At 52.1% G+C, this 13190-nt stretch overlaps 1 protein-coding gene across 2 annotated transcripts in view; it reads left to right on the top strand.

Moving 5' to 3' along the window:
- ITGA2 (integrin subunit alpha 2) overlaps positions 1 to 13190 on the top strand; it is a 68651-nt gene that overhangs the window by 33090 nt on the left and 22371 nt on the right. For both annotated transcript variants that reach the window (XM_036307990.1, XM_036307991.1), the window contains 8 exons: positions 100 to 176; positions 1467 to 1605; positions 2657 to 2802; positions 4607 to 4750; positions 6345 to 6548; positions 7452 to 7588; positions 10786 to 10925; positions 12554 to 12705. In XM_036307990.1, the coding sequence (XP_036163883.1) occupies positions 100 to 176; positions 1467 to 1605; positions 2657 to 2802; positions 4607 to 4750; positions 6345 to 6548; positions 7452 to 7588; positions 10786 to 10925; positions 12554 to 12705 (1139 nt within the window). The remainder of the gene's footprint in view (positions 1 to 99; positions 177 to 1466; positions 1606 to 2656; positions 2803 to 4606; positions 4751 to 6344; positions 6549 to 7451; positions 7589 to 10785; positions 10926 to 12553; positions 12706 to 13190) is intronic.

The raw sequence follows: 13190 nt of genomic DNA, 5'->3' as shown, positions 1-13190 counted from the left end.
TGTGTGTGTGTGTGTGTGTGTGTGTGTGTGTGTGTATGATTGAAAATTTCCTTTAAAATGATTGGCGGTGATGGAATTCTGGAAACTGTCGCTTCCCAGGCACCGTGCAAGGAGGCGATAACTTCCAGATGCAGATGGCCCAAGTGGGATTCAGCGCGGATTACTCCCCCGAAAAGGTGTGTATATCAGGTGCCCGCCCGCCACCTGCCCTGGGCTGACCTCCGAGGACCCGCCGCCCGTGCGTCAACAGTTCCCTCTCCCAGTCACAGTCCTGAGTTTCTTTCTTTCTTTTTTTTTTTTTTTTAATATGGTTTTATTGATTTCAGAGAGGAAGGGAGAGGGAGAGAGAGATAGACACATCAGTGATGAGAGAGAATCATGCATCAGCTGCCTCCTGCACGCCCCACACTGGGGATGTGCAACTTGGGCATGTGCCCTGACTGGGAATGGAACCGTGACCTCCTGGTTCATAGGTCGACGCTCACCACTGAGCCACACCGGCCGGGCAGTCCTTGAGTTTCTTGGCATCGCTGACTTGCCACCTAAAACACGAAGGTTCATCATGACTCCCTTCCCTGTTTCACAGGGTTTTTTGTTGTTAATCTTCATCTGAGGATATTTTCCCATTGATTTTTAGGGAGAGTAGGAGAGAGAGGGAAAGACAGAGAGAGACATCGATGTGAGAGAAACACATCGATTGGTTGCCTCCTGCACGAGCCCTGACCAGGGTCTGGGTTGGGGAGGAGCCTGCAACCGAGGTACGTGCCCTTGACCGGAATCGAACCCGGGACCCTTCAGTCGGCAGACTCACTTGTCTCCTCTGCCCTCCCCACACCGGTGCTGACCTGTGGGAACTTCCTTACGTTGGATCCACTGTCTCAGCTACGGCACCGTTTGCACCTGTGCTATTTTCAAGTAGGTGGGACAGGAGAGAAATGATGGAGGAACATCTGAGAAGGAGCCAAGAGGAAAGCTGAAAATAGAAGGGTCTGGATAGGGCCTCCCACGATGGGGGCTGGGAGGGGGGCGTGTTAGCAGCCAGTGGCCCCGACCTTCCTCTATCAGCATCATTCCCCACCTCTCAGCTGCCTCATAGCCATCCGTGAGCTTCTCTCATGAATCCCTGAGGCGAGAGGCTCCCTCTAACAGTTCAGTGTTTGCAATGTGGGCCTTTGAATGGAAATTGGAATATGGCTACGTGCTCCCCTGATTATAGCTCCTTAGAAAGGTTTGTCCATGTAATGTCATACTCAGTAGAGCCCGAGCTAGCATAGCCCATGAGGAGGCTGCCCTCCAGCACAAACATGTTCAGACAACTCTGAGATATGTCAACACATGTGTATGATCTCACCTCACGTGCTGAGTTCCCCCTTAAACCTGGACAGTGTGTCCCCACGCTGTGCCTACGCTGAACTCTCACGCTTTAGAGGTGACGCGCTCTAACCCCCCCTTTCCCGTGGTTTTAGGACGTCCTCATGCTGGGTGCAGTAGGGGCTTATGACTGGAGCGGGACCGTGGTTCAGCAGACGTCCAGCGGACACCTGATCTTCTCGAAACAAGCCTTTGACCAAATCCTGCAAGACAGAAACCACAGCTCCTACTTAGGTAAGGCAGGCACGCCCGCGTGGGCTGCACATGAAGGACCTCCCACTACACTAGCCCGCGTGGAATCAGGACCGGTTCAGTCCTGGGCCTGTCACCTACTCATTATGTTTATTACACAATGTTCATGTTCCCTTTCTGCCAATCAGGCCTTCACCATAACTGCTAAGGAAACCTGTATTGTACCCGCCAATCCCTTCCTGCTGTCCAAGTGGTTGTCATTCCTGTGACACAGTTATTTCTCCAAAATGGAAATAGTTCCTAAGAGCCAGTGCACAGTGACAATCTGATAAAAATGAGAGCTCTTGGTCTGTCTTTCCTGGAATAAGCAGCCATGGATTTTGAACTTACTATGGGATAGTTCCTGACTCTATTGAGGTGAACATTAAAGTCCTCCCAACACCCCCCGAGGGAAGCTTAGGGTCCCACTGTACCGTTAGAGCCAAGGAGGGTCATGGTTTGCCTAAAGGTGAACAACACAGTAAGAGGCGGATCCAGAATTCAAAGCGGGGACTGACTCCAAGGCCCGTGTTCTTTCCACTTCACAACTTTCCCTTTTAAAAACATACATATTTCTATTGATTTCAGGGAGGAAGAGATAGAGACATCAGTGAAGAGAGAGAATCATGGATCGGCTGCCTCCTGCACGTCCCCTACTGGGGATCGAGCCTGCAACCAGGCATGTGCCCTTGACCGGAATCAAACCCAGAACCCTTCAGTCCGCAGGCCGACGCTCTATCCACTGAGCCAAACCGGCTGGGGCTGCAACATTACCTTTTAAATCCACCTAGTGACTCACAGAGAAAGCTGTTGAGGGCCAGGTTCATGACTGGCTGATGGGGACAACCAGAATCTCGGGTTGGCTTCATGGATAGACGCCCACTATGCAGGGCAGTGCTGCTGGTCAGAGGGCGGGAGCAGGTCACCTTGGAAACAGGAAGATGGGCCCTGAGTGACATGCTCAGGTTGGAGAAAGGGCTCAGCCACTCCCCCAGCTCCGCAAGCCTGTGGGGCCCAGCCTGTCGGTGGCACCCACCGTCTCCTTCTCTCCCAGGTTACTCGGTGGCGGCCATCTCTACTGGAAAAGGGGTCCACTTTGTCGCAGGCGCCCCGCGGGCGAATTACACGGGCCAGATAGTGCTGTACAGTGTTAATGAGAACGGCAATGTCACGGTGATTCAGGCTCACAGAGGCGACCAGGTAAAGTCATCGCTCAGCAGGGACAGTGGGGGCGGGTAGGGAGTGGGGGGGGCGGGGAACTACCATTTATTGAGCGCCTGCCCCCGGCTGGCTCTGGCATCTGCCTTTACTTGAATATTCCTGAAATCTTCACAATCCTGAGGCCGGCCCGGTCCTTTGACAGGTTCCTGAGAGATTGACTCTCCTTCTAGGTCACAACTTCCAGGGGCTGAGCTGTCATTCAGACCCAGTCCTGGGGGCGCTGCAAAGGCTGTGCTGTTTGGCTACTTCCTGCTCCATATTTTTTTTCCATATTTTTTTAAAATATATTTTTTATTGATTTCAGAGAGGAAGGGAGAGGGAGAGAGAGAGATAGAAACATCGATGATGGGAGAGAATCATTGATTGGCTGCCTCCTGCATGCCCCCTACTGGGGATGGAGCCCGCAACCCGGGCATGTGCCCTTGACCAGAATTGAACTGGGACCTCCTGGTTCATACTAGTATGTTGATGCTCAGCCACTGAGCCACACCGGCTGGACCCCACTCCGTATTTTTGACGCCTAGATTGGTAAGGCCGTGATGCCAGCACCTAACCGCCGCTTGGAGGCGACCCCGCTGGGAGCCGAGGATTCGGAGAGAGAGTGACAAGGGAGTGGCTGCTGTGGCTCCGACTCCCTGGGTGGAGAGCAGCTCTCCTTCCTGCCGCTCTCCTCTGGCAGGGGACAGTCTCGGGGTCAGAAACGGGCATGCCTGTCCCAGTGGTGCCCACGGGGCCCGGGTCAGCCGGGAGATCCCGTGGCCTCACTGGGCATCTCTGACCTCGGGGAGGCACCTGGTTGAGATGAGAGCACGGCTCTCGACACCCAGCGGGAGTTCTGCCCCCCGAGGCGGAGAGACGACTCTCCACAGGCTCCCCTTCTCGGGGTTCGGTCTGACCCCACTGTTGGCTTCTCTGGAAAAAGAAGACCTGGCCTTCCACCTCCTGGACCCAAACCAGCCGTGGTCTCTTCCCTTCCCTCCTCTCTACTGCTTCGTAAAAGGGTGCTTTTATTGTGCGAAAAACAAAACAATGAAAGCGCAATGAAAGGAATCATTTCTTTTCATTTCCAAATCCTTCCGAGGTATACACAGCGACAATGGTTGGATGAGATGAACATTCGAATCCCCAGCCTCTCTCACTTCGCGTCCTCTCGCCCTAACCCTCCGGGCCCCGTCTCGGCAGCCACCCCTCCTCTGTCCCAGGCCTGCCCGTGGGCCCGTCCATCACCCCGGCTTCCCCTTCTCACTTGGAAACTCCTTGGCGGCTCCTGACATGCAATTCATACGACACTCATCTTTCTAAGCCGCCCTGGCTCCCAGCCCTCACTCACTCACTCAATATTTGGCACTTTCCTGCATTATAACATATTTTCCATGGAAGCACAGCATTCGTTCCACCTCTGTCTTCTCCTCCCCCTTTCTCCATAACACACCCTTATGCCTCTAAGTGTGGCCTCTGACCCCCAGCGGCAGACACACCTGGCGTGCTTATAAAAATGCCGTTTTCTGGGCCACTCCCTAGGCCTGGCCTCAGCATCTCTGGAAATGGGCCTCAGAAATCTGTATTTTTAAAGATGTTTTCTTGGTGATTCGGGGGCACCCTGCACTTTAGATGGTGCCACAGGCTGAGGGCAGGGGCTGTGTCATCCATCTTTACATCCCTAGCACTTGGCAGGGAGTAAGCACTCACGCTCAGGTGTCGAATGAGGAAATAAAAGTCCAGTGTCACATGAGGCCTACTGGGGTCCCGGGAAGCCTCAGGCTGACCTGCTTCATCACTGCAGATCGGCTCCTACTTTGGAAGCGTGCTCTGCTCCGTGGATGTGGACAAGGACGGCGTGACCGACGTGCTCCTGGTGGGTGCGCCCATGTTCATGAACGACCTGAAGAAAGAGGAGGGGAAAGTCTACCTGTTCACCATCACGAAGGTACACAGATGCTGACGCGGACTGAGTTTAATGTGGGTTGGTATTGGTCAGTAAAAGGTAGCCTGCCTTTTTGCATTTGGTTAAAGAGAGTCTATTATTGAAGGATGATTTTCATGTACGGTGTGTTTCTGTTTCATTATTTGGAGGATGTGACCGTTTAGTTGTGATTCTTAAAATCGCATGAACCTAGAACCTAACCTAGAGCTTACCTACTGTGCACTGACATTTTCCATGAGGTCTTTGCATGGATGTTCTCTTTCGCATGAAGTGGTAAATGCATATCGTTTTTAAACACACACACACCTGAGTATGTCCCCAGTGTCCTCTCCAGTTATTCTTTGCTGTAAAGAGATCACAATAACAGCTCAGAACTGTCTTGTGGATTTTGACAGTGAAATAGACAAATGGACCAGCCCCTGGGAACCCCCTATAACCCTGGATGCTTTGCACATCAGCCGCCAGGAAATTCCATTGCTTAGTGTAACGGTTAGGTATACATCCAACTCCGGAACTTTCCAGTCCTTGCACATCAAACGTAGCGCGCGCCAACATGGAAAATCCTCCTTTCCAGCTGGTGGGCTGAACTCTCTAAATCTATGCACGTAAATACAGGGTCATAGACGCTCCGATGGCCACAGAGGGGGAGGGGCGGGCAAGAGACGCTGATGTTAGCACAGTGAGTGTTATGTTTAGCTGTTGTGATATTTTGTCCTCCCTTATTTATTTAAATTAATGAAAAAACCAGCCCTTCAACAGAAGCAAGTAAAACTCTTCTAAAGCACACGAAGAAAGCAGAACTGAGCATCCAGTAAGGAAAGGGCAGAGCTACGTGGTTTCCCAGATCCCAGATTCGTAGCTGTTCCTTGCTGGCCAGCTCTTCTGAGTGGTCATTAATGGCTGCAAGTGAGACCAGCTCCTAATAGTTTATCAAACTTGGTGATACGCAGACTTCTCGACGAGTGTGATCGAGGGGAAACTGGCACCGCCTGGTTTCCGGTGAGGAGCGTGGCTTTCTTGTGAGGCCATGGAATATCCCCATTCTTATTTCAAAATCTGAAGAAACAACTGCGTCTTTTACAAGGAAAGGTCTTTTCTTTGGGCAGAACTGCTCAGTGTTTCTTACACTGGGATATGCATGATCTCGTTTTTCACTTTCTGTACCATGAAAATTGTGCCACGGTTCAGTAATTTTTCCGTAAAGGTCTAAATTAAGATCTTGCATTTTATTTTGTCTCCACCTTAATTTTATTCAAAATATTCATAGGTTTTCACCAAAAAAATTTTAAGTCAAAGGTATAGAAACAGGTGACGATATAACATGAAGGAAAAGAGGAGATAGAGGAATGGGTGCCTTTATGTAGGTTGTGTTGCTAAAGAGAATCGCCCCCTCGCACCTCGCTTTATGAGCAGATTACCATGACCTTGCTTACGAAAATTCTTATTTATAATTCTGATCATAATGGGAGGGTTTTTGAATTCTAGGTTTCCAACCCTCTCCCCTTACCCTTTGCAAGTGGGCGTGGCCATCGCTGGCTGTGAATTGTAATTGTGAGGCTGTGAGGTTCGCTGTACTCACCCCTCTCCCCTTCTCCAGGGCATTCTGAATTGGCACCAGTTCCTGGAAGGCCCGGAGGGCGTGGAAAACTCGAGGTTCGGCTCCGCGATCGCCGCCCTCTCGGACATCAACATGGATGGCTTCAATGACGTGATTGTCGGGTCGCCCCTGGAGCATCAGAACGCGGGAGCCGTGTACATCTACAACGGCCATGGCCGCACCGTCCGCACCAGGTTCTCCCAGGTAACCCGGGCGGCCAAGGGGAAGTGTGCACAGGGGGCATCATTGTGCCCGGCTGGGGAAGAGCATGGGGACCATCCACTCCGCCTTCTCCTCTCGGAACTATTCACTCACTCAGTAAACATGTAGTGAGCGGCTAAGCGTGCCAGGGCTGTCCTATGTGGGGATGTCGCAAAGGAAGGACAGGCAAAACTCTGCTCTTCACGGAGGGGACAGAGGAAAGATAAGATAAATACGATAAGCAGTGACGGCGAACCTATGACTCGCGTGTCAGAGGTGACTCGCGAACTCATTTTTTTGGTTGATTTTTCTTTGTTGAATGGCATTTAAATATAGAAAATAAATATCAAAAATATAAATCTTTGTTTTACTATGGTTGCAAATATCAAAAAATTTCTATATGTGACACGGCACCAGGGTTAAGTTAGGGTTTTTCAAAATGCTGGCATGCCGAGCTCAAAAGGTTCGCCATCACTGCGATAAGTGTCCCAGGTCGTAGTCAATGACAAGGAGTTTTTTAATGAAATGGGAGTGAATTTTCAGGGATGAGGGTGACCCGGAGGCCTCGCTGGGAAGGCAGCTTTGAGTAGAGAGCTGGGGAGGGGAGGGAGGATGGGAATTGGGACCTGAACTTGTGTCAGCTCCTGCCCCGGCCGCCGATCCCTCACTGCTTCGTGCTGGTATGTGGTTTTATGGGAAAAGATTCATGCTGTTTCTCTGATGAAAGTGTGGCTGCAGGAACGATAAAACCGTCAGATGAGATGAGTTGAAAGTCAGTGGTGTTTTATGGAGAATAAGCAACCTGGGAAGAGGCTGTGTGGAGAATATGACAGTGCCGCGTAGAAGGTGCCTTTTTCCGTTCCAGTTGTCATGCCCTATAATTGCATGTCCAATGTGCCCTTTCAGAAAATCCTGGGATCCGACCGGGCCTTCCGGAGCCGGCTCCAGTACTTCGGGAGGTCCTTGGACGGCTATGGAGACCTAAATGGGGATTCCATCACCGATGTGTCCATTGGTGCCTTTGGACAAGTTGTTCAGCTCTGGTGAGTGAGTGAGGCAGACACAGCGCAGCTAATAAAGCAGGGCCAGTGCGGTTGGGCAGATCGCTCTGCGGGGCCTGCAGAAGGGCCGCGTGCTGCTCTAGATCTCCCTGCTGGTCCTCAGAAGGGCCACATGCTGCTCTAGATCTCCCTGCTGGTCCTCAGAAGGGCCACGCGCTGCTCTAGATCTCCCTGCTGGTCCTCAGAAGGGCCGCGTGCTGCTCTAGATCTCCCTGCTGGTCCTCAGAAGGGCCGCGTGCTGCTCTAGATCTCCCTGCTGGTCCTCAGAAGGGCCGCGTGCTGCTCTAGATCTCCCTGCTGGTCCTCAGAAGGGCCGCGTGCTGCTCTAGATCTCCCTGCTGGTCCTCAGAAGGGCCACGTGCTGGTCCAGATCTCCCTGCTGGTCCTCAGAAGGGCCACGTGCATTAGCTAAGACTCCAGGGCACTGGTTTTTGTAAAGAAGGACTGCCTTCCCTGGTGGGAGAAAAAAAAAACATTTGTTTCCCATTAGAATCCAGCGTCTCTTCTCTGTGGCGAGAAGGGCGTGGGAATGGTCGCCAGGGTGTTGGGGAAGATTGTCTCCAAGGGGCCCTCGCTGGCTCCCAGCAGGAAGCTTCCTGAGATGCCCTAACCAGACTGAGCGCCCGGACCGCACTGCAGCTCCGCGCGCCGTTAAGAGGCACCGTGTGGAACCATCCGTCATGAACAGGACACCATTGTGTCGGTTTAGTGGCCCCTCGTTGAACCAGTGGGAGCTGAAGAGCAGGAACAATAAGGGATTCAAGCGCCATGCGGTTCAAGGACAAAAATAAATGTATGGGGCTGGTGAGGGAATGGAACCAGAGGGAAATGGAGAATTTCATCAAGAGTTCCCAAGAAGATACAGTCCAGCCATTCATTCACTTGCTTCTGTAGGGAATTGTGCTTTCAATGTCCAAATGCGTCAGGAACAGGAAAGCTACACATGGACGTTGTGCTGTTTCTGAGTTTAATGGCACTATTTACAGTATCTCACTCGTGCTTTCAAAAAACAAAATGCAGTGTCTTCATGAAATCTTTATATGGAAAAATAAGACTGAAGGATCACATTTAAGATGTTAAAAATAAGAAGACATTATTTACTGAATAAAACCAGTTAAACCAGTTAAGAGTAACATACCATTGGAAAAATACAAGGTGTGATAACATAATTATATGACTAATTTTTTAAAATATATTTTTATTGATTTCAGAGAGGAAGGGAGAAGGAGAGAGATAGAAACATCAATGATGAGAGAGAATCATCGATTGGCTGCCTCCTGCACACTCTCCATCGGGGACCGATCCCGCAACCTGGGCATGTACCCAGACCAGGAATTGAACCATGACCTCCTGGTTCATAGGTTGACACCCAACCACTGCACCACACCAGCTGGGTTATAAGACTGATTTTTCCCCCCAATATTTTTTTAATTGATTTCAGAGTGGAAGGGAGAGGGAGAGAGAGATAGAAACATCAATGATGAGAGAGAATCACTGCACACCCCCTACTGGGGATTGAGCCCACAACCCGGGCATGTGTCCTTGACCGGAATCGAACTCCGGACCTTTCAGTCTGCAGGCTGACACTCTATCCACTGAGCCAAACCAACGAGGACTATATGACTGATTTTTAAACAGTAAGCAATTACACCTCAGTGAACTTGACCGTGCCCACTTTGGCAAGCAGCGTCCCTGGTGGGCTATATCCCTGCTCTGCTATGACACTCCCTTTAGTGTAGTGATGGCCAAACCTTTTCCTGGGAAGGTGAATTGATTCTTCAAAACAGTCGAGACACATGAAATCAATTACTGACATTTAGCCAAAGTAGGTTAGTGCCATCTTTCCTTCAAGTGCCGAGACTGGCTTTTCTGGGTGACTTCCTGAGAATGAGTTTCAGAAATCCAAGTTTCCAGAATCTCTGAAGTCAGTGCCCTCTCTCCTGGGAGAAATGCTCAGCTTCTCCGACAGACGGACTCACAGAAAACCCGCTCCTGGGCCGCGTGGGCCCTGAGGCCCGTGGCCGCGCCGCCTCTGCTACGAGGCCTTCTGTGCCTGCTGGTCAGGGGCCTGGGACAGGCATGGTTCATGATCGACGCACCTTTCCGATGGACTCCAGTCCTGAAATGGAAAGAACATGCTTTCTGTATCTTCTTGTAGTACTTTTAGGAACAGGGAATTTTTTAAAATATATTTTATGGATTTTTTACAGAGAGGAAGGGAGAGGGATAGAGAGTTAGAAACATTGATGAGAGAGAAACATCGATCAGCTGCCTCCTGCACACCCCCCACTGGGGATGCGCCCACAACCAAGGCACATGCCCCTGACCGGAATCGAACCTGGGACCCTTGAGTCCGCAGGCCGACGCTCTATCCACTGAGGCAAACCGTCAGGGCAACAGGGAATTTTTTGATTTCTACTGGCTGCTTTGTCAATAGTCAAGGTGTGCCCAAGGGGTCACATGATGACGTACAAATTCCTCTGCCCAGGGGCTGAGGAGACCGCGGGTTCTAATTGCTCACCTGCTATGGTTTCTCACTAACTGACTCAGCACACTGGCCGGTTTCCAGCATCCTTGTGCCTCAGACGTTCACTGATAAGTGGAGATGGTATGTGTCCCACCCACGTCACAGGAGTGGCACAGAAGCAGCGAGGCGGTGCGTGTGGGAAAGACCCTCAGACGCCCAAGGGCAGAGGCCGAGCCTGCAGCCCCTGCCTCCTCCCCAGCCCCCGGCATCAGGCTAATTGCCAGCATCGTGGTCACATGCCATGCTGTCAGGATCGCTGCCAGTCACCGAGGCACAGGAAACCGCCACAAGCACACACCTCAGCCCTGTCTCCCCCCCTGCTACCCCGCCCCCTATCTTTATGAGAAAAATGAATGTCACCGCGTCCAGCTGGACAGGACTGTGTGCCCCTCTGCAGACTCGGGCCCGTGCTCACGCGTGCCCTCGTTAAACCAACAGTGTTAAGGATGACTGTGCTGGTGCCACGGTCACAAACAGGAAACATCGTCCCCGCGCCAGCTCAGAGCTTTCCATCTGAGTGCTGCCAGGTGCCAGATGGAGCGGGAAGGGGGGGGGGGGCGGTGACTGGACCCTGCAGGCACTGGCCCCTGTGAAGGCAGCACACCTGTACTTGGCGGTCTGTCCATCTGTCTGTCCCCGCTGTGTCTTTCAGGTCGCAGAGCATTGCTGATGTGTCTGTAGACGCTTCGTTCACACCAGAAAAAATCACCTTGCTCAACAAGAATGCGGAGATCCACCTCAAACTCTGCCTGTGGGCGAAGTTCCGACCCGCCACGCCAAGCAGCCGCGTGGGTGAGTGGGGCTGCGATCGTGTGAACGGAGCGGGGTGTGCTCCCAGGGCGCCCGTCCTGAGCGTGACTCAGACTTGGAGTTTGTGGGCCCACGGAAATCCGGGTTAACGTGCAGACATTTCTCTTGCCACACGGTGAGGTGCTGGGGATGGGTGCCTAGGCGGGAAGCGGGGTGTAGGGCTTCCTTCATCATCTCTGGAAGGTGACCCGGGGCTGTAATCTCTATGACACCGTCGCAGGCTCTCCCCACTCTGTCCTCCGAGTGTCTCCTGCCCGGGTCCCCCATCAACCTCGGCTCCCACAGTCCCCCTGGGCGCCTCCCGCAGGAACTGAGGGCTCTGCACGTCAGCCAGGCCACGATCTAGGCAGAGCTGTTCAGTACTAGAACCAAGTGTGATTCCTGCTCTTGAGGAATTAATAACCATGAAATCATGAGAAGATACAAAAGAATGTATTGTTCATGCCCGTGTTTTCAATCTGCAAAGCAATGCAGAGAAGTGGGTACGAGTCTGAGATGTGTCCTACCAGCAGGAGACGGTGGGTGAAACCCTGGGCACGTGCCAGCAGGAATTGTCACCGTCTCTCCTGGCCAGGCCGGGTCACCTTCCAGGGCCGGGCCAAGGCCCACATCCTCTCGCTGGTGTTTTCCACCCACCGCGTCTCCCCTCACCTCCCCTGCCCCAGCGGCTCAGCAGCTGGTCTCGCCCTCGGTTAAGTGACTTCTTTTATTTGCTGCTGTTCCAGTGTTTGGCCCTAAATGTTAGAAACCAGTCGTTCCTGAAGTGTAAACAGATAGACTAACGTCATCAGACAGCTTGGTTTGAACCGAAGGCTGCTGTTCATAGTGGCACGACTTTAGGCAACTTGTTAAACCCCTTTGAACCCCCGTTTCCTCACCTGTAGCGCAGATGACAATACCCACCTGGGGAAAAGGAAAGGAAAACCAGTGTGACAAAAGCTGAGGCCAGTAGCCAATGTCTAACTATCTCTCGGAACCTTCAACTACGTCTGCTGCCCGCCTGGCCACAATCGAGAGAGACGAGACTACTCATAGCACCAACTGGGGTTGCTCCTCCTCATTGCATTACTTTCAATATTTTAAAAGTTGACTTGACTTCCAAAAACATTCATTATACAGGTTACCTTTAAAATATCTATTAGAAATGTTGTATAACTTTTCTTGCTCCAATGACTTCAGGAGGCTAAGAAAGATGGATAAGATGTAAGAGGATCAATGAACTAAAAAGAAGCGGCAAAAATAACGCAAAGGAAAAGCAGTGTCCCGCTGCGGGCGCGCAATGACTGTGTCTTTCCCTTTCGCATCATCGTGTTACGAATGATGTTTGAAACCAAAGTGTGAGGGAGGGAGTAAGTTGGCCAGTCCCACTCAGAGACTCCCCGGGCGCGCGCCCACTCTCCTTCCCCTGCGTCCAGCCACAGTCGCACACATCCCACCAGCGCTAGCGTCCCGGCTGCCCTGGGCCGTCCATGGCTCACAGCCCATCAACGTAAAAGCCGCTTTCACATTTCCTCGAAGTCAGAGACCTCACCCAGTAAGACACAATAAGACCAGGGATGCTTTTCCCTTTGAAGGTTTTTGTCGTAGCATTTTTATGATTTTTATCACAGCCATTACCTATAACATCACCATCGACGCGGACCTGTACTCGTCCCGCGTGACCTCCAGGGGGCTGTTTAAGGAGAACAGTGACCGGTACCTGCAGAAGGACGCCATCGTCGGTCCAGGACAGACTTGCTCTGAGTTCGCCATCCACATACAGGTGAGGGTCCCCTCCTCCCCTCCCTCCCTGGGGCCTAGTAAACGGAGAAAATCCAAAAGGGAGACTGAGGAGCCAGGAAACGCTCGCCTGCTGACGCATGCTTTTCTTTCTGGGGACAGGACGCCTGTCCCCCTCGCTAACGCGTACGGCCAGGGGCCGTTCCTCAGTGAGGGGCGCTACGTTTTATTGGGGTTGCAGTTAATGGGGCTAAATAGACAACCCTCAGAGACGCCGGGGACAGAGTGCTTTATAAGACGGTCAACAGGGAGAACGTGTAGTTGACAGGGATTTTACGTGGACATTTTCCGCTCAGGAAATGCGTTCCTTTTTAAGGAGCCGAAGAGAACCATCGCACCTGGGTTTTCCGCTGGTGGGTGAAGTTCACGGGTGAAGGGTGGCAGGGCACCAGGGCGAAAGGATGAGCTCTGCTCTCAGGCCACAGTGACGCCTGTCCAAATGGAGCTGGAAGGTCTCCCGAGGAGGAA

This window comes from Myotis myotis, unplaced genomic scaffold (genome assembly GCF_014108235.1).
Source record: "Myotis myotis isolate mMyoMyo1 unplaced genomic scaffold, mMyoMyo1.p scaffold_m19_p_5, whole genome shotgun sequence".
Classification (NCBI taxonomy): Eukaryota; Metazoa; Chordata; class Mammalia; order Chiroptera; family Vespertilionidae; genus Myotis; species Myotis myotis.
Note: the sequence above shows the minus strand (reverse complement) of the source record. Positions and strands in the feature narration are given on the sequence as shown.